This window comes from Emydura macquarii, unplaced genomic scaffold (assembly GCF_026122565.2).
Source record: "Emydura macquarii macquarii isolate MOO-44397 ecotype Brisbane River unplaced genomic scaffold, CSIRO-AGI_Emac_v2 contig_2422, whole genome shotgun sequence".
Lineage (NCBI taxonomy): Eukaryota > Metazoa > Chordata > Testudines > Chelidae > Emydura > Emydura macquarii.
Genome location: NW_027132559.1, coordinates 3,746,743 through 3,767,065, shown reverse-complemented (window position 1 = coordinate 3,767,065; position 20,323 = coordinate 3,746,743). Strand labels below are relative to the sequence as shown.

General features: G+C 41.3%; 1 protein-coding gene and 1 long non-coding RNA gene across 3 annotated transcripts in view; both read left to right on the top strand.

Moving 5' to 3' along the window:
- Positions 1-242: 242 nt before the first annotated feature.
- Positions 243-2,983, top strand: LOC137162216 (uncharacterized). The gene is made up of 3 exons (XR_010922324.1): positions 243-318; positions 2,096-2,197; positions 2,810-2,983. It is a non-coding gene; the product is annotated as an uncharacterized lncRNA (long non-coding RNA).
- A 6,081-nt stretch (positions 2,984-9,064) lies between these two features.
- The window catches only part of SH3BP5 (SH3 domain binding protein 5), a 57,585-nt gene continuing 46,326 nt past the window's right edge, over positions 9,065-20,323 (top strand). Inside the window, exons 1-2 of one of the 2 annotated variants that reach the window (XM_067561803.1) lie at positions 9,065-9,749; positions 12,296-12,358. In XM_067561803.1, the coding sequence (XP_067417904.1) occupies positions 9,249-9,749; positions 12,296-12,358 (564 nt within the window). In that variant the 5' untranslated portion in view covers positions 9,065-9,248. The remainder of the gene's footprint in view (positions 9,750-12,295; positions 12,359-20,323) is intronic. The other variant, XM_067561804.1, reaches the window with a different exon arrangement.

Genomic DNA, 20,323 nt, shown 5'->3' with positions numbered 1-20,323 from the left:
AAGGTGGGCAGGACTTGGACCTGTTCTGGGCACCACCAAAAATTATACAAACCGGGTGCCCATGAGAGTAGGAGGCAGGTAGAGCAGCCTGATTGGATTTGGAATCTTACTGGGGGATCTCTTACACCTGCAGGGAGTCTGATGAGCTAATGAGGTAATTAACTCACCTGTAGGCTAACTAGGAGAAGAAAACAAGCAGTATAAAAGGCTGAGCCAAGGGGCAGAAGGGGGCCCTTTTTAATCTAGTAGGAGGGTGATCATAAGGCAAGAACTAATGAAAAACAAAAACACCCCATTCTATCAGGGTACCTTCACCAAGTATGTATGCTGTTTGATTACTAAAAGGGCTTACTAGTCAGGGTTTCCAGAGCTGGAGATGGAATCCTCTTACAAGAAGTACAAATTATCATCTTAAACTAAGTGATTGGTGAATTTCCTGTCTGGAAGAGAGGCCACTGTGTAGGAAGTGCAATCTGTTTGTCAAATAATATTTAAGCCTTTAAATTTCAAGCACTTGATTGGTCTGGCAAAGCAAGGCCTTACAGAACTTCATAGTATTTCTGCTTGTCTATGTCAAGGGATAGGTTTGGAACACTGCATCCAATCACTTAAAAGATGTCAGAATGTTCTAGGCATCAATTGGCAGAATTCTATTGATTTTTGGTGAAAATCAGAAAAGCCTGATTCAGAGAAGAATCAGGGACCTAGATAGCCTGGTGCTCCTAACTGCTGCCTACACATATCACAGGTAGCTGTTTAATTTACTGTGTGGGGAAACAGACTCCAGGCTAAAGATAAACTGAAATAAGGAGCCTCAGTGGAAGAATTTTTAGGGGGAAGTGGGGATCTGGGTGGGAGGGGAAGAGTGGATTAGAAGGGGGAAGAAAGCAACAGGGACCAGAGGGATGCAGCAATGGTGGTGGAAGAAGGGGGAAAATAGGGCATGAGAGGTAGATTAACAAATAACTGGAAGGTAAAGGACAAAGCAGCTCTGAGTGCAGAGATTAGGGGCTGTCAGTAACCACTCATGACCCTCAGCTCTGGTTCCTCCCTTCTGGTCTTCATTACCTCTCCCCCCACCAAATTTCAGCTGGCAGAGGAATTTCTCTGGTGCCCCTTGATGCTGCCTACACATCAGACAGCAACTTCATGTGCTATTCTCTCTCTCTGAGTGTACAGCCTACAGAAGGAGCAAAGCATGACTCTTGACTTTTAAACATTTTTAAACATAAATGTCAAATAACTGCAGCCTCAAGAGGGTACTGTGTGGGGAACTCACCAGTTCATAAGGGGGTCCTTGTATGAACTAGACACTTTGGCTCTAATCTTGCCAATACTAAAGCCCATGTCTAGCTTTACCCACCTGACTAGTCCTATGAATGTCAATGTAACTGCCGTGAATGGAGTTTCACAAAGTCCTTAAGGATTTGCAAATTTGAGGCATCTGAATGTTTAAGGTTGTCTGCATGTGTTAATGTTTGCTGATGTAAAGAACTCCTTTCTGGTAAATTGGAATAACTGTCCTCTCCCCGAATCGAAGTAATGTTAAGGTTTGCAATAAACAGACATGTAGGGCCTTATTTTTAGGATTGCTTGGCATTCACAGCTTCCACTGAAGTCAGCTAGATTTGTGGGTGCTCAGTACATCTTGAAAATCAGGCCCGCCTATGCTTTGCCATCTGGAATTTGTTTGTAATTAAATTTGTACAATGCTCCCCCATTTTCCTGTCTCAATATTATGTTCTATTAAGTGTCAAAAGTAGTTTGGGTCAGATGGCACATGAAAGGAGAAGAAAGGGAGGTTTTTTGATATTGAACTGCAATGAAGCATTATTGAATTCTCAGACTGGGAAGGAAAGAATGGCTGTTAGGTCTCAGATGCTCACATGGCAACACTGCAGACATCATGGGGGCTGGGCACATATTAATATCTTTGGGTTTGATCTTGCTTCTTTTGAAATTGGTGTGAGATTTGCTATTGATTTGACAAGCAGCACAACTGGGTGCTTAAGAAATAGTCTCAGGATTCTGGATACATTTATAATGCACAACGTTTTTTATGTTGTTTTTCTCCTTCTCATATAATTAATAACAGGGAGGAGAATGGCCTGATTTCCCTGTGGCTACAAGGCTGTTTAAACAGGAAATCTGAATGAAAATTCTCTTAGCCTGTGTCTCATTTCCTAGATCAACAGAGGTAGTGTATGCTGTTCTTTGGGGGAGGGACAGAGAGACAGTGCTTATAGTTAGTGATCCCTTTGACAGAACTAGGATTCCTGTGTTAATGGGCTCCAAAGGGAAGTTCCATGCAGTCCTCCATGCCTAAGGAGGGGACTTGAGAATTCTTATTGTGGTTACTGGGACAGATGGGCCTAGATATGCCCAAAACTAAAGGCCCACACAAAGGGACTTGAGAGTGAAGAAGGGAAGTCCTGTGAAAACCAACAAACAGGAACCAGGGGAAGTCCATAAAACTCTTAATTCCATAGTGTGAATCCCCATATACTAGAAATAACAGGTTTCAGAATAACGCGATAGATAGTTTCATGAGTTTGCTCAAATTATTGTCATCAAGGGCTTCATATTTAAGCAATAGGATTTGCCCAGGTAGATGTTCTGGGAGGATTGCAACATTTGTTATGCCTGGTAGGTTGGAAAGCTAGATCAGAGTTTGTTTCTGAACACCCAAGAAGTTGTGTTATTTCTCTCTGAGTATAACCTGCCTGGAAATGTGTTTATGGGCTATTAGATAATGACTCGATCTAATTAGAAATTGCAGGAAAAAAGTAACAATCTTCTTTTTTTACAGGTTGTTTATCTCACTCTTTGAAGGGAACATTTTTCAATGATCCAATATTTATGTGATTTCTGGTTCAGTCTAAAAGAGGCATAAAAATGTAAGATGCTGAAGTGAACTCAGTAAGCGATTTGGCTAGTAATGCTAATTGTTTTCTTTTTAAATGAAGAATAATAAACCTCTTTAACTTTAGTGCTAGGAAATAGCATGGTATCTCTTTAAATCAGCCTATTTTTATTGTAGTTCTGTAAAGCCCCAGGTGGTGTATATTTTTAATCACTCTTAAATGTTGCTTGTTAAAGAGAAGTGAAAGGGCCGTTGTGGGGGAATGTTTATTTTCTTATCTCTCTCAACTTTCCCTCTAATTAAAATGCAATGGAGGTGGGGAAATCCTGGTATGATCTGTCTCTCAAACAAATGCTCATTCCCATCAATTAATGTGTATACGTTTTGGGGGATCTACTTATATGTATATTCATATGGAGGTGACATTTTATAGATTATTTTATAAATAAGAGTAATTTAGAGGTCTCAAAGCTTCATGAAGTGTAGCTCACCCAGTATAATTATTGTGAACATACCTAAACTAGGAGTAGAGTAGGAATTTGTAGTATTATTAAAAAAAATGTGTTTAATGTCATATAAGTATCCAAGGAACTTCCAACACTCCATCATCTTCATGCTTATGATTATGGGCAAGATCCTGCTTTGTGTTTAAAAATATACTTGTATATATCATATAATATGCCTTCTTGGATTCCAAAAGTATAAGTGTTTTGAAAGTTAGTTAATAGAGCAACAACTCCACTGCATTTTAAAAGAAAGAGATCATGTTTGTTTTACAAGGACAATTCCACAGGCCAAACTCATATCTGGTGTAACTGCACACTAGTCAATTGTTACCCCTTGGGGATGACTGGCTGCATAGGTTTACCTAGAGGATTTTATCCTCACATATTTGTGTATTTTAGTACTTATGGGGCCAAATTCTACTTTCTCAAATGTCTATTTTTCTTAGAAATTCTACTGTTTGTCTTTCCAGTATTTGGTTCAATGAGAAGAATTATTTTAAAACTAAATTGTAATACTATTTGAATATTATAAAACTTTTAATATATATTGTTTGAAAATGCTTTGGGCTGATGTGAATAATCAGCAGAAGCCATAGAATTTTTCAAAACAAGGATATTATTGTTCTTCAGGAAGAGAAATATAGAATTCTATAAGTAAAATTGTCTCAATCATTTTTTCCAAAGTTTTTCATGAACTGTAAATGGGTCGTTAGTAATCAAATATTAATTAATCAGTCCAGAAACTGCCCATATAATACTAGTGTCTATGAACATTCAAGGGTTGTGATGCATCTTTGTTTTGGATGCTGATTTCATTTCACAAGTACTTTGGCTGCTGAATTGAGCTCTCAGAAGAAGCATGAACAAAGATATTGGTGTGAGCATCAATTTCTTTTTAATATGTAACTTACCACCTGCAAAATCCACCATTGTGCACTCTCTCTCTCTCTCTCTCTCTCTCTCTAAAACACAACAACAATCACTCAATTTGAATGTAAAAAACCAGAAATTAAGCACAAGTCATTACTGTGTTTCACTGAGATGTTTTAGGCAGGCTTGGATTAACCACTCTGCACTGATGAATGTGGAGAAAAAAAACCCAAAAAGAATGATTGGTGCTGTGACTCCATGCAGACATTGCAATGTCACTCATTCAAAATTGGCCTGGCTATGCCCCTCCCCCTCTTATCATGATGGAGGGGTGGCCAGGCTAAACCTGAGTAAATGACTGCAATCTGGTGCTTGCCTCTCCCGCTTCTATCATAACCAAAGAACCATAAGAAGCCTCATAACTTCCCTCCCTGAAAGTCTGACATATTGCTTCCTCCCCCCAGTTGAGAACCTCTTTTCTAGGGGGTAAGAGGCGGGGTAGCACACTGACTTTTTGCCTAGGCGTGATTGTCTTGTATATCACGTGCTCTGGCTAGTTTATGGTAGGTGTGTAGCGGGGAGGGAAATTTCCACTGTCCACAGGGCTCCGCATTCTTTCGTGTGGGCCTATTTTTTAGGCGGATCACTGATGCAAGCTTCTTCCAAGAAGGCTGACTTTATTTAGAAAGCAACTCGCACTTCCCCAGTGCCTGCACAAAAGACCTATCAAATCACATACATACACATTCTTTAAGTATGTTAAAAAATCCTCTCCAATCTCCTCCCTGAAAGTACAAAAGTCTGTATGCACTTCAGGCATGCTGAGGAGTTATGGGAGAGCCAATAATGGGGTCTGGTTACTTCCCATGAAAGTCATCCTCTCATGTTCTAACTAGGCCAGAGCAACTCCCCTGTGCAGTTGAATAGTTTCTTTATTCCAGGATCTCTAGCCAGGAACAAAGATTGTACTCCAATAGTGATGGTGGTAGAGCAACACAACTAGGCTGTGTAGTGTGGTTTAGTTAACTCCCAAAATAACTCAGATAACCACTGGCGACTCTCTGGTTCCTGCACATGCATTGTTCTGTAGCTTTCGATGGGTAGGGCATTGATACATTAAAACTCTATAGCCCTTAGCCTGTGTGGCTGCAGTTCCTTTCTGGCTCCGAGGATTTCTGACCATGGCAGAGGATGGGGAGGGAGATGCAGTATGATGCTTGCTTTCCCTTCTTCTTGGTAGGCAGGGCCTACTAAGTGAGTGGGCCATAGCAAATGTTGAGTTCTTTTGTACCCTTAGATGTCACTGGAGAGAGGCATGCAGGTGGTTATCCTAACAGCAGAAGTTTCCTAGATGAATTTTACAATCCCCTTTGTTGCCCATATCAAGTAACAGTCTGTCATGGTGTGTAAGTATTGATTCTCCACATTGCTCATTCTGGAGTCCTGTTAATAAGAGACATCATGACTTCCCATTGTCCAAATTTATCCAATACCCAGTTCTCACAATATTTCATTCTGAGGACCACTGTTTTAGTAACACCAATTTAACAGAAAACAAACACTGTATCTTGTCTAACCTCAGGCAGTCTCTCAGCTGCCTCACTGTGCATATGGGACCTGTGGGTGATGCATCTAGCAACATGTCAGCAAGCTTTACTCTTTTCTTTGGGTTCTGACCATTAGCGTATTGTGGAAGATCACTCTGACAACATTAGTCATGACATGATGAAGATAATACGCTGCTGCAGTCATCTGGAATTTACCTCTTGTGCCATTCTGAGTTAAGCAGAACAGGAAGTCTGTCTACCTATTGTACCATGAACATCCCAAAGTTATTCATGGGGTTTTGTTGCCTTTTATACATGTGGTAGCAGTCCCAGTCAAAATGATTTCTGGACTGAATCAAAAATACTGACCACACAGAAATGATATTCTTCTTTCTTTTATTAATATGCATGTGCATTACATACCCTCATGCTCCTCCTTCGAGTCCCTTTGTAAAACCCTTCTTATGTTTAACCTTTTCTATGATAATCTACCAGAAATGTATGTTTTGAAATTATCCAGTCAATAGATGTATGTAGGTACTGTACGTACAACAGCTGTATGTAGTATTTAACTGATATGTCTGAATTATTTTGTCTGTCTGCTTTTTGATTTGTAAGCCCCATCTATCTGTTATACAGAGATGAGCACACAAATGGTTCTCTTTAAATGATAATTCTACAAAATAATTGTGATAAATACTTAGATTTTATTGGGTTTTTTTATGTGCCACCATCACCATCCTGCACTCAGGCAGGATGGTGGTGGCACCACATAAATATGTAAATCAATAACAAGCATAATTTAGCAATGAAGGGGCAACTTACCTTTCCCATTGTATTTTTTTTCTATACTGTTTAGGATTCTGTACTGTAGGTATTGCTCTGTGATCTGGTAGCTTTGGTGGGGATGACCGGAGCAAAGACCTCACTCAAATGGCCTAAAATCTGTCCTTGAGAGGAGAATGAAGCCCCATCCTTAATCCTGTAGAAGCCCACCCCTACATATCAAATCTAAGTGGCTTGAGCTATGTGAGTTGTGGGTGGCAGTGGCAAAGCTGAGGAAGATCCATGTTACACAGCATCAGTTTCCAGAAAACCCCTGGGAAAATAGTAGTGGGAATTCTGGACTTGGTCAGCATTAACTTTCTGTTTCTGCTTTGGGCTTTGAAACTCCTTTGGGAGTGTGTGATATGTAGGTAGAGACATGGGCCAGCATGGCTTCACAGGGAGCCAGGTGGCCATGGGAGTGAGAGGGCTTGATGACTGTCATGGAGGATATCTGACACAGATGTCTTGAAATCTGTGGGGTTTTTCTCTGTAGAATTCCTTAATTTGTGTCAGTAGGGGTTGTGTGTGCTCAGCTCTTCTCAGCATCAGGCCATAACTATCATCTGTGTTTCCTGAATGGAATAGTTTAAAAAAAAAAATACTGACAGTCTTGTGTGGTGCAAAGCTATGGTGGAAGCTTCAAACAGTCCAACTATGATTTGTAGCTGTGTTTTTTTTTTCCTGCTTTTATGCAGTACCTGCTGTGCTCCTCATTGTTTTAGGCTGTTGGTGTCACTTCAAAGGTGTATAATATTTTAAAATAAAAATTAATGTTTATCTTGACCACCCCCCTTTTTTGTGTGCTGCTTTATGTTGTATAAAGGTTTGCACATTATTTGTAATGTCTACTTTTTCACCTTATAAATCTCAGGAATATTATTTTTTAACTTGCCTTGTTTTGCTGAAAGAGCAGAGAATGGGAGTGGGAGCTTTCTCAGCCTGTAGGAGAGGTGATGAATCTCTCACAAAGAAAGTGACTTTCACAAAGGCCACCAATTTTGTAAAAAAAACTCTTGCAGGCTGTAGGATAAATAGGAAGTTAAAGAATTAGTCACTTTAAGCTTGGTTAAGGAAATATACATGTCTTTAAAAAAGGCCATGACTAGCAAGTAGAAGGAAGGCCTTGAAAATAAGAGCTTGTCTTCACATACAACGCTACAGTGAGGCGGCTGCACTGGTGCAGGGCTTTTATAAAGATGCTACTACTCCAACAGGAGAGTGTCTCCCATCAGCGTAGTTAATACACCTCCCCGAGAGGGGCGTAGCTATGTTGCTTGGAGAAGTTCGCTTGTCAACATGGTGCTGTCTACCTGTGGGGTTAGACTGGTACAATTATGCCACTCACTGGTGTGGATTTTTTACATGCTGAGCGACATAGTTATACCGATATAGATCTGTACTGTAGACCTGGCCTAAATTCTAAGGCCTGAAGGAATAGTGTAGGTAGGATGTCTGGGTCAAAGAATAACTAAAGATAAAGGGAAATTTTTAAAAAGGTCTCTCACTGATGGAGTGACTGCAGATGGTTTTAAATTAGGAATTAAAAAAGGGGTTAAATCAAGACTTGATTCTTCTAGTGAAGATGAGGGGATCCCCAAGGAGAAGCTCCCTGCTCATCTAAAGGACTGTTTTTTAAAATCTATCATAAAGAAGTGGAAAAAGGCATAACAAACCTTTTTCCTTTACCTTGTCACCTTTAAATGAGCAGAGACCTAGAATCTCTGGTTTGTAATCTCCTTGGTATGGATAGAAGGAAAAATGGAGATAGGAGCTTTGATTTTATTTCTTCTACCCTCAGAAGCTGAAGGCTTTCTTAGCCAAGAGCCTGAATGCCTACTATAGCCCACTCCTGCTGTTCATGTTCTAATGAGAGGAGTTACTCCACTGTCTTCTCACTAGGTGCTAACCCTGCAATAAACCCAGGACTAACGGAGTCAGGGAGGGGCTAACCAAACACCAAACCGAGCTCTCCACTGTGCATGCTTTGCTTTTGCTTCTGCTTCATTAGCAAGTATTCCTTCTTTTCACCAAGCACTCTAGCGCAACGTTCCTTTTTACTGACACAATGAGGACAAGCACCTGGTTTGGGGGCGGAAGTTTGTTTGCTGCATGCATCAGATACAATATTTGCTGGCTCAGCTGTCGCACGCCAGAAACCTGGTTTTGCTTGAATCTTCATGGTTTCCTAAAATGCTTTGCAAAACCATTTCGACCAGGGGAACTTCACCTACAGCTGCTGGAAAAAGGCCCTCTGATAAGCGAGCTGGCTCCCTCTGCACCTGAAGCCACTTAAGCATCGTTTGCGGCAGCTTCCCGGTTGTGTGGCGTTGGTGCTGATGTCACAAGGCAGGTTCAGTGGCACCCGAGGCCCTGCGAAACAATCACGATGCTGCTTTCACACGGGTGTCCCAAATATAGATGATAAAAAAAAAAAACCAGGACACGCAGGCCCCAGGCCGCCTTCTAATGAGTCTCAGAGTTTCCCACAAGGCGTCAGCTGCTCTTTAGGCTGGGGGAGGAGAATGAGCCACTGCTTTTTGGGGGGGACAGGTCTCGTGCTGAGGCTGATCACCCCCAATCACTCCCTAGCTGTGCCCTGGCAAGGACTGACTCTCCTCTCGCTGCTGTGCAGCAATGCCGGCCGCCGCCGCCGGGACAGCTTGCTTGCGGGTTTGGAGCCAGCAGCAGCAGCAGGGGGGCTTTGCAAAGAGTCCCGCCGGCCGCTCGCTGCCGCCTTCTCTCCGCCGCCCCGCCTTGGGAGGCTGCTCCATTCGCAGCAGCAGCACAAAGGGGAAGCTAGAGCAAGGCAGGCGGCAGCTGGCTGCTGTCAGGAGCACGCGGGGCCGGGGTTTGGCGGGGGGAGTGGCTGGGCTGGGCTTGTCACCGTGGGGCGGGGAAGGTTGCTGCTGCTGCTGCTGGCGGCGCCGGGCCGGGCTGGGCCGGGCCGAGGGCTGCGCTCGGGTGACGGGGGAGCCAGCGGCAGGCAGGGAGCGCGGGGGAGCCGCGGGAAGCGGCTCCTGCGGCCGGCTGCAGGCAGAGGCAGGTCCCATGGAGCCGGCGGGCCGGAGGAGCCGGCCGGAGGAGGGGGATTTCCCGGCAGAGGAGGAGGAAGAGGAGGTGGACCCCCGCATCCAGGTGAGGCAGGCGCGCGAGCCCCGGGGATGCTGCGGAGCGGCGGCGGCGGCTCCCGGGGAGCTGGTCCCGGCCCCGCCGGCTGGCTCAGCCCGAAACCCGCTGGCTGTGGGCGGACAATGCCGGGGTTCGGCCCCTGCACAGAGCGGCGAGCGCGGGGAGGGGAGAGGAAGGGCGGGCTGCCTTTTGGGGGGAGGGCGCTGCCTTTGCTCCCCCCAGCCCTGCGCGGGTCTCCCGTAAATCTCCGTGCTGCCCCTTGCTTGCTACTCCGCCCCACGCCCCGTGCATTTGCCTGCTGAGCTCATTAGGTTTCTGCTGGGGTCTTTCTGCAGATGGGTGGAGGGGCAGGAGCCCCGGTGCCTGCCTGGTCCCTTCGGGCGAGAGGGGCTTTAAAAGAGCCTTTGGACTAAGGCGGCCCAGCGTGTACACGGGAACCAAGCCAGCCAGAGCCACCCCCGCCCCCCGATTTCCACCCCCGCCCTGGATTAGGCTTTTCAACACGCAAAGCAACCGACCCGCTTTGCAAACCCCGGGGGAAATCTCCTGAGATATTATGCATATGCTGCAAAAATACCTGAAGAGCGGTTTCTGCAATGTGCGTGTGTCTGCACCCAGAAAAGACAATGCACCGTGATGTTCTTTCTTACCCATCCGTAAGGGCGTTTTTCAAAACACTGTACAAATAGTTACAACAGCAGAGCGTAATAATCTATCGCCCTGCTGTTAAGTGAGGTGGGGCTTGGAAGTGGGGGTCCTCTGAACAAAACATGTTTGAAGCTGAGACCTGAAATGGTTGCCTGCAGCTGAGCAAGGGCATTTGTGAAGTTGAATTAATATAATTTAGGCTGTTAATGACAATTGTTTAATATTATTATATTTCCCATTAAAATGTTCTGTGCCATGACCATTTTTCCTTCTTTTAAACTAAAAGTCTGACTGCATTTTTTGCTGTGACTAAAAAAAACCCAAACCCTTCTTGTAAACCTAGAGGGAGGGGATAAAACTCTTAATAAATTAATAATCAGTAATTAATAAAAGGTGGGATTTTAATTAAAAAGGAAAACACAGGCTTGAACTACAGTGTTATTTCTTTTGTGTTTGTAAAATGCTCCTGAATCTTTTTTTGAACAAAGTCCCCCATCCTTCTCTGCTCCCACCTCAAATTCATATCCTGACCAACTGGTTGGTGGAAAGATCAGTGTGGTCCTAATCCTTCAAAGATCTACACATAGGCTTAATTTTATATACTGAGGATTCCCTTAGTGGGATTACTGGCTGTGTGTAAAGTTAAGCACATGTAGAAGTCTTTGCTTTACTTTTGCTTTACTTTTGCCTTGTGTATCTCTTTGCCAGAGGTGTAAAGAATTGTCGCAAACTTTCAAATGTGTATGCCTAAAGATGTCTGATTCTGCAAATGGTTAAGCAAATATTTAAATGGCCTGATTTTTTTCAGAGACTGAGTTGCACTAATTCTTATTGACTGAAATTTTGTCCTTGGGTTATTTTTGATTTCGAAAATGGCTCCATTTATCTAATCAACACTAAGAGTCTGTCGCATGCTGTTAACATGACCTCCCCCCAAAACAATTTCATTATCTGGCTAAATAAATATGTTGCTTTAACATTTGTGGGACAAAACCTTACCTTGATGATGAAATAATAATTTGAGATGGATATTAAATCAGCTATTAGAAAAAGTAAGAAATTTGTTTTTAAAGTCCTAGAAGTCTGAAATAAAATCTGACTTCTGTGGGTAACAAAGCTATATTGGTAGAATGAACATCTTTGTGTTGTGACCAGATTGATTGATGTAATCTGGTGGACAATCACTCAATAGTTGATCAATTCATGGTAGTAACCCTTTTCTACAATTAAACATTAAGAGCCAGATTCTGATACACTGATACTTCCTTTGCAGAAAGAGTGTAATAGCTTGTAATGTATTGCAAGATTAATCCCTTTTTATAGTTGTTTGCCTGTGACTGTTTCTGTTACAGTATTAATGTTATGTTCTGATTCTTGTCTTTGTGCCTTTGTGTATATACCTCCTTCCCTACCACTGTGAAGGCGAATGGCCTTGTTTTAAAAACTGTCTCACTTGGAACTAGCTGACATTAGCCACATTCTTTTAAGATATAGATTATATGTAATATTTATTCATACTAAATAAGAATGACCAAAAGCGAGAACTGTACTTCGTTAAAACTAGAATATAAGTGAAGTTTCTCAGCTTGTTTTTTCTCTTTCCTAAGTAGCTGAATGCTGAGACTAGGTGGTAAACTCCCAGACTGTAAGGACAGAAAGGACCATCATGATCAGTCTGACTTGGGCACATTGCAGGCCACAGAATCTCACCCATCCATGCCTGTAATAGACCCATAACCTCTGGCTGAGTTCTTCCAAATGTCTCAAACCTCTGTTTTCATTTAACTTTTCAGCCAGAGCCCTTATGTGCTTTCTTTGCGGATGCCAGATGACACTTAACAGCACCTTTTTTTCTCTGTCGTGTTGGTGTCTCAATATGCGCCTATTTTTTTGCTCTTTTCTAGGGGGAACTGGAAAAGTTAAATCAATCCACAGATGATATCAATCGAAGAGAAACTGAACTTGAGGTACAGAGCTACTCCTTGTACTTTTCTTTTGTTTAAACAGGCTTCTGTGAGAAACATTTTTATTTTAATGGGTGCAGGGTTGTCCAGTTCTCAATGGTAGTTTGACACCAGGTACCTGAAGAATGACTCTATCTGGATTTGAGCTGAAGTAGGTCAATTGTAAAAGGATGCTGTGAGGTTTAAAAACACATTTAAAAAGAGAATTTCTTAGTTTAGATTGTTGAAACTGAACATGGTTTAAAAATTTCACTATTTTCTATATTTTACTTTTTGTTTTTCATTAGTCTTAATCGATGAAAATATTCTCACAAGCTAGGCCTTCGTAATGGAATTACTAACCATGGTATAAGTCTCTTCATTCCCTTCTTCCCACCCCGGGGTCATTTTCACTTATGTCCTCACTTTCTGGCTGTCATGCAGGGGAAAGTTTCAGTGTTTGAGTTGCAAACATTGCAAAGAGAGGATTTTAATCCAAATAAAACGTCTTCATGGATTTTTAAATCCCTAATACTAGGATCTGTACAACTTTTTAAAAACTAGAACTTAATTTGTGTACCTAAACTACCTGCCAGTGTGTCTGACATGTTTAGTGCCATTGCCTTAATACCAAGTCAAAGCAAATGTTTTGATTATCTGTGCATGCAATCTGCATGCTTTTTTTTCTTAGGCACAGATGAAAATGAGAGCCTGAAACAGCATAAATAGTTGTGCAGATAGAAGAAAATCAACATAAAATAAATGTGGTGCAAAAGGATCACTTATTTATATTTTACTATATTGGGTAAGTCTATTTAATTCCGGATGTTACATTTCACTTTAATTTTGTATGTGATTATTACATTTTAAAAATATAACTATTGGTACCTATCCTGTAAATTAAAAATGAAAAATAAAAAAGGACTGCCCCAGAATATGTCTCTTTCAGCCTTCAAAGTTGTGGGCTGAGACAAATATATTTTGGGGTAAATCTTTGGCTTTTCTGTTGTGACTTCTTAATTTATGGGATAGGTGTCCAGAGTACTCCATGGGTTCCTCTAGTTGTACATCATTATTGTTCAGATTTTTAAAATACAAGATTACAATGAAATGTAACATTCAGTGTTGAATAGACTTACAAAATTCTAGAGTAAATAAGTGATCCTTTCACATCAAACACTTTTTCCCTCTATTTGCAGTCATCTTACATTTTTCAGGCTTTCGTTTTCTGTCTTCTGTGGCTAATAAGTCTGACAATCATGAAGAATTTATTGGTGACTGTAATTATCAGTGGTACAGGGAGCTACTTATGTTCAGAATTAATAATTCTGCAGTTGAAATATACTTTTAAGTAGCTCTATGGCTTGACTTTAAATTTCACAAATGAGCTTTTAATCCAATATATAAATAATCAGTTCATCTCAACAGCCACCAATTAAATGGTCTCGGTAGTACTGGCTATTAGCAAAGTTTTTTGCAATCTCCTTATTTCATGCTGAGGCCTGAAATTGAATGACATCACTATGAATGGTGGTTTGAATTTCATTAAATCTGTGGTATCCAATGCTGAAAGCATATTGTATAGCAGATGGAATAGTAGTATTGAACCACAACCTATAAATACTTAAACTGATTTCAATGGGACTACTCACCTGACTAAAATTATTCACATGCTTAAGTGTATTCACAGCCTAGAAACTTGCTGCTACTGTACTTAGTCTGGTTGAGCTATGCTTGTAGCAGACCTGGTAAATTCAAAAGCTTAAATGCATCCCTGGTCTACTGGCATCACTGGAATTAAATGAGAGAGAAATGTGGACATAAGGGTTAACCCAGTTTCTGTCCCCTCCCCTTATTTGTTATAAGAAATATTCAGTTTCAAACATCGTAGGAAACAATTGTCATAGGCTTCGTGCCTCTGCATTGAGTAGACATTCGCTTCAGGGTTATGTCTGTATTGCTTATTGCAAGCAGTGTTTGATGGAATTGTTATTGACATCATGTCTCTGTGAAAGTTTCTCCTTCAACAAAAACCTTATTAAATTGAGGCCAGTTTATATAATATGCAATCAGATAATCTTTGATCCCCAAGTTTTCATTTTTCTTGATATGTTTAAACTTTACAGTTGATTGTCACAAAAAACACTCGCTGACGTTTTACATGCACAATGACAAAAATGGTCAATTTAAGGTCTAAATGAAAAAGTGTACAAGTACAACTTCTAAAAAACAGTATTTAGTAAATTCTAATATCCATACTAAATAACAGAAAAAGGAACTACAGAGCAGCCTTGTAGGAATAAATCCACAATGAACTCAGGGGAAGAGAAATTATCTCAATCCTAAATTTGAAAAGGTCATTCTACCTCAAGGGGCTTTCAAGAGGGGATGAAACTCTGAGAACATTCTGTTCAATGGAACTGCATTTGGAGCTTTTTTGGTTACTATTTGAATGGGTGTTTTTCTCTGATTCCAGTATCTGTTGCTGCCTCTTCCTAGCCTGGGACAACAGTTTCTGCTGCTGTTGTAGAAATGACCTCATTAAATATATAGATAATGAGAGAAAGATGACCGGATGTTTCCGCTTAAACAGACAATGGAATTATATTTATCCTATTCCTCCTTTCATTTTTTTCAAATTTGCTGGCTATTACCAATGTTCAATGGCACTGAACATAGACCCTTACATCCATTGAAAACAGGAGTCTATGCAAACCGATCTCAATGCAAGGTCTGGAGCACTGGTTTGTTCTTCTTACTAGCCGAAGACTTGCATATTTCCTGCAGTATATAACCCTTGCAATACTGACCTTTCCCAAACTATCAGCCAAAAGAAGGTGCATACTTATAAATGCCTGCTTTTCCAAAGCGGCAACAGGTTTTTCCACAGATATGACTGTACTTGAGAATGCCCACCCTTTCCTGTGCTGTTTGGGTGGAGATGGAGATCCAAAGAAACTCACTCAGGGCGCTAACCCACCATTATTACATTGAGTGTTGATTTATGAACATTGCTCCCAGGTCACTGAAACATCCCTATGGTCCTGATGCTCTTACTGATAAGCTCTGCATAGTTCTGTATTTTGTTTTTAATAATAAAAAAAAAAAAGCTATTGTGGAAGTACAGTGGTTTTGACTTAAAATGTGCAGCGATATACGACTTCATATACGCAGACAAGACCGAGCCCATAGCATCTAAGGCAAATCTCCCGAAGAAGGGAATTTCACAGCTGAAATAAATGGCTGGATGCCCGCTTGACATGATCTTTCTGGCCACCCCCATTTTATTTTGTATGTTTACTTTCATATTGGTTTCCTTTGGTATATTTAAGTCCTGATTCTGTAAGTCGGCCTACGCAGAGCCCCATATACCTCTGCAGGGCTCCAGTGATGTTGATGAGGCTCCATAGGTTTAAGAGATCACCTTCAAAGAACAGGCTGCAAGATCAGGACCAAAGTGAATGTGTGGGGAGACTGTATCCTTATTTGAGGCACATAATGTAGGACTGCAGGTTAGTTCAGTCATTGCTGATGTGTTACTTAACTTACATAAAACAAGTGAAGTGACTCGTGTAAGTAGTATAATTCTCAGTGTTAAGTATTCCCAAAATAATCAGAAAAAGCAACTTGAGTCTTAGTAAAACATGCCTTTTTCAAAGGACTGCAGAAAAATGTGGCAGAGAGTTGTGTGGTGTGATTGACTATTGATATGCTGGAAGGATGGCTTTGTGAGTGAGGCAATGGTCGGGGTCTTATGAGTCGGTCTGTAGCTGGTTCCGATATAGACTTTCTGTGTGACCTTGAGCAAGTCACTTTAAGGCCTGATTATTTCCTCCCCTCCCGCCCCTCAAGTGTGGTGAACGCCACCAGCTCCCATGGACCGTAAAGGAGGTTATGAATGCTGACTACCTCTGAAAATCAGGCATTAATCTTTGTGCCTCTGGTCCACATCTATAAAATGACAATAATACTGCTCCTCTACCTCACAGGAGTGTTATGGGGCTAAAATTCATTGATGTTTGTAAGGTACGATGGCGATGAGGAGGGGGGATGACCCACAAGTACGCTTGGTGTAGACAACAGCACTGTGTTAGCTCATTCCAGAGAGCCAGTAAGAGGAACATCCTGTCTATTATTTTAGCAGCTGAGCCCCACTTCAGTTCTTATCCAATAAAATAGATTACATAACAAACCAAGCACATGATAGCATTTAGAAGGGTGTGGGTGTAAATGCTGTGAAGTCATTCTCTTTCTATGGCTTCAGACATTCAGTTCTGTGAGATGGTTAATAAATATACCAGTTGCCCTTTCAACCATCCCCACTGAAACCATGGGGAAATATTTTGATCTGATGTCTATTGATAACTCAAAGTGCATTCAGGACTTTTTTTTAGTCTTATAAAGTGCACCAGGCTGCCGATAGTTACATGCTGAATTAATTAATGTATCACTGATTAATGAATCTGTGATATAGGCTTGATTTAAAATCTATATTGCTGCTCACATGTAGTGGAATGCTGAACGTTACAGATGCAAAGGATTATGGGGATCCTCAAAGGGATTTAACACTTGGCTTCTCTAATATTCTTGTTAGTGTTTGAAACATCCATGAAGAGGTGGGGAAACCTGCTGTAAATATTTGAAAGTGGAGATGGATCAAAGACAAGTTAGAGTGCTGTCTTATTACTTTGGGGGCTTTCTTTCTTCCTGGGTCTTAGAAATGCTATCTCCTCCTGTCCCCAAAATAAGGATCATAAACTATTTTAATGAATGCATGTAATCCATACTATGAAACGTGTTAACTACATAAAAGGATGTCCTTGATAAATTCTGAAAAGTACAGTGCAGGTAGACTCAATTAACCCATTGGTTGCACTACACCAGCACCGTAACATAAATATAACAAACACAACAATCTGATTTGCCTTGCATTTGTAGCACTGTTCCTTGCACTGCTGTAGCTAAAAAGCCTTGCCAGCTTCTCTTAAATTCTGTGGAAGGGATTAATGCTCCTTGAAAATGAGGGATTAATAATGCATTCAGCCATTCATGCTACAAGCAGGCACTGTGCAGGCTCCTCTACCCAGGCTTGGCAATGTCCTCTAATCCTGACCTACAGGACCCCTTGCTATTTTTAGTCATGGGCTTCTCCTAGAGAGACTGCCAATCATCCTGAATTGTAGGTTGCCTTTGTGCTGGTCACAGTGAGAGAACTAGAATGCAGACCATCAAAATCGTTTTCACTTGTGCACTCTGTCAGCCTTTGAACTCCTCTCCAAAGATGAAAGGCTAATGCACTGAACTCTCTGTGCCTGGGAGGAAAAATCTTTTGTCAACAATTTTATTATAAAACTTTTTCTCCTCCTCATTTGTAAATTTGTTTTTGGGGTGACAGTTTGGATTCTTCAGGTGGGAACTTGCCATACAAGATTTTAGGCTGGGATCAACCCCTCCACATTTTAGAAAAATTGCTTATGAGCTGTGGCTGTTTGATTAATGTGCAGAGCATGTATGTGCCTGCTATAGGAGCACACATCACCAGAGACAGCATCATTTTTATCAGTGTCTATATGCAACATTTTTGCAAGAACCTAGAAAATGGCCCGGTGGATGAGAGCTCAGGGCTTGAGACTTGTGTCTCCTGTACCTATTTGCTGTCTCTTTGGTGACATGAGGCATGTTGCGGATGACCCACGTGCTGTTCTGAGAGAGCTGCATACTAGGATTTGTGAAAATTTCAAAAAGTATGGAGTAGATGGAATGGGGAGGGGGTGTGTGCATGTGTACGCACCTGCACATGTATTGACAATCCAAAACATGGCTGGTATCATGGGTCAGACTTCTGGGCTTCCAACTCCAGCCCCTTCCTGCTCTTTCTGATGATTCATTTGTTTGCCATGGAAATAGGGAATAGGCATCTGCACATTGACTTTCCTTTGCCTTCCATTTCTGACTGTACAAGCAAGGAGTGATTTCTTTCAGACCTCCCCCTTCTGGAAAGAACCGTTGCCCAAGAGAGCAGATGGTTTTTCAGCGTGAGGCACCCACCTAAAGCAGAAAGCCATTGGCAGGGGGATTAATCAAAGAGGAGGGCTTAGAAAGACCACTCAGTTTCTCTTTTTTATCCAATTACACTTCAGCTTGGCAGTGATCTCTGACTGCAACTGTTCATGGGGCTGGAGGCTACAGGAGATGCCTAAACCCCTATTTTTTAGCTGACAAAGCAATAGATCACTGGGTGAGTCAGGTGACATCTTAATCTCATTTAAAAAATTGTGTTAAGATTTTTTTTTTTTTTTTTTTGAAAGTCTGGCAGTTGTATACTCTCCACATGATCTAGTAAAATACAAATCAGACAGTGAGGACCTTGATAAACAACTTGATGATGCTTTGATTTTTCAAGGGCCAGATTTTCAAAGTTAGGAGTGCATGAATGTTTGTGTGTCTGATTTAGATGTGCAAATATCAGGTAGGCATGCAAATTGGATACATCTGGAATTTGTGGGCATAAATTAGGTAGATATTTGTGTGTCCCTAACTTTGAAGGGATGATCTTAAATATTATAGCAGCATTAGATGTCTGTAGCATGGGAAAACAGAATGAATGCTTTCCCTGGCCCTTGGACACTTACACTACTGTAGAGTGAACATATCTTGCTGTCAGTAGTACATTCCTTCCTATTGGATAATGGATTGTCAAGAGGACACTATTTTCTGAATACTGGGTTGTCAAGGCGATGATATAGCCCCAGTATTTGAAGTCCAGATGAAACTCTAAGCAATGAGTGAGTGAACTGAGCTTCTTCCTCTCCATCAACTACAAAGCTCTAGCAAATTGCATTCTACAGAGCTGTGGATTTTAAACTTTCTAAATGTTGCATTTGAAAATGCACTCCACCTGAAGGGCAGGAATCAAGGTTTGCCTAACTCCAAATTTCGCTTGTTGGCATTCAAAATAAAAAAAGGAACAAAAGTGTATTTCATCCTCTAATAGCTGCTATGCAAGTGCAAAAGAGTATTGTATTTTTTTGGGGGGCCCCCAAAATGCTTCTGTGTGAATGGTCTATTGTCAGATATGGTCCTCTATAGTAGTTCAATAGCAAAACACTGCTAAAAAGAAACGATTATTGGAAACAGTCTGCTTTTCAAAATGAGTGTTCCAACAGCAGCATGTGTTGGGTAGAAAACTGCCAAGCTTCGCAAAGCTACCCTTCTAGAATCTCTCTATTAGGAAAGGAGTAGATGAGAGGGAGCTAAGGAATTTTTAGTGAGGAACTGCTGGGGCAATAAATATTCTCTTTGTGTTGAAGTGTAAACTACAGTTGTCCCTATTTGATACACATTGGTGCTGCTCTTGCCAATTTTAGTTCCCTCTGTCCTGTAATGTACTAAATCCCCTCTTCTTTTGCCTGGATTCTAGCTATTAAGTGCTCAAAGTGAGAGAAGCTAGGTTTTGACCCCTTCCTTCTTCCCTCTCCACCCATAATGCATACAGAAGTAAACCACCTTGACTTCTATTGAAACTTAAGGAAAAGCTTCTTATAGTTTGTTAGTTGAACAAGGGGGAGAAAGAACGAAATGTTAGACACTGTAACTTAAAAATCACACTCTTATCTGAAATATTGTTATCCTACTATCCTTACGAGGAACGTTGAAGGATAGTAGGATAACACTTGGCAATTTATCTTGCCAGAAGAGAGTGGAGGAAAAAGTCTGCTTTGTTCGGCTTGTTTACGTCATGTATTTGAGCAAACTCTGTACAGTTAGTTTGACTATTTCTATATTCTGTGTAGCTTGCCCTATTTTGTGCACAGGACACTCACAGCAACACGAAAGGGGGGGGACATATTGTAAAACCTCAAAAATGGTCAGGGTGACTCATGAGCAGGGATAGTGCCTGAAACTGCAGAGAAACTACTTTGAGTACTACTTTGAATTGATCAGATTTCAAGTTGAGGAAACTTTATATTTAAAAAAAAAAAAAAAAAC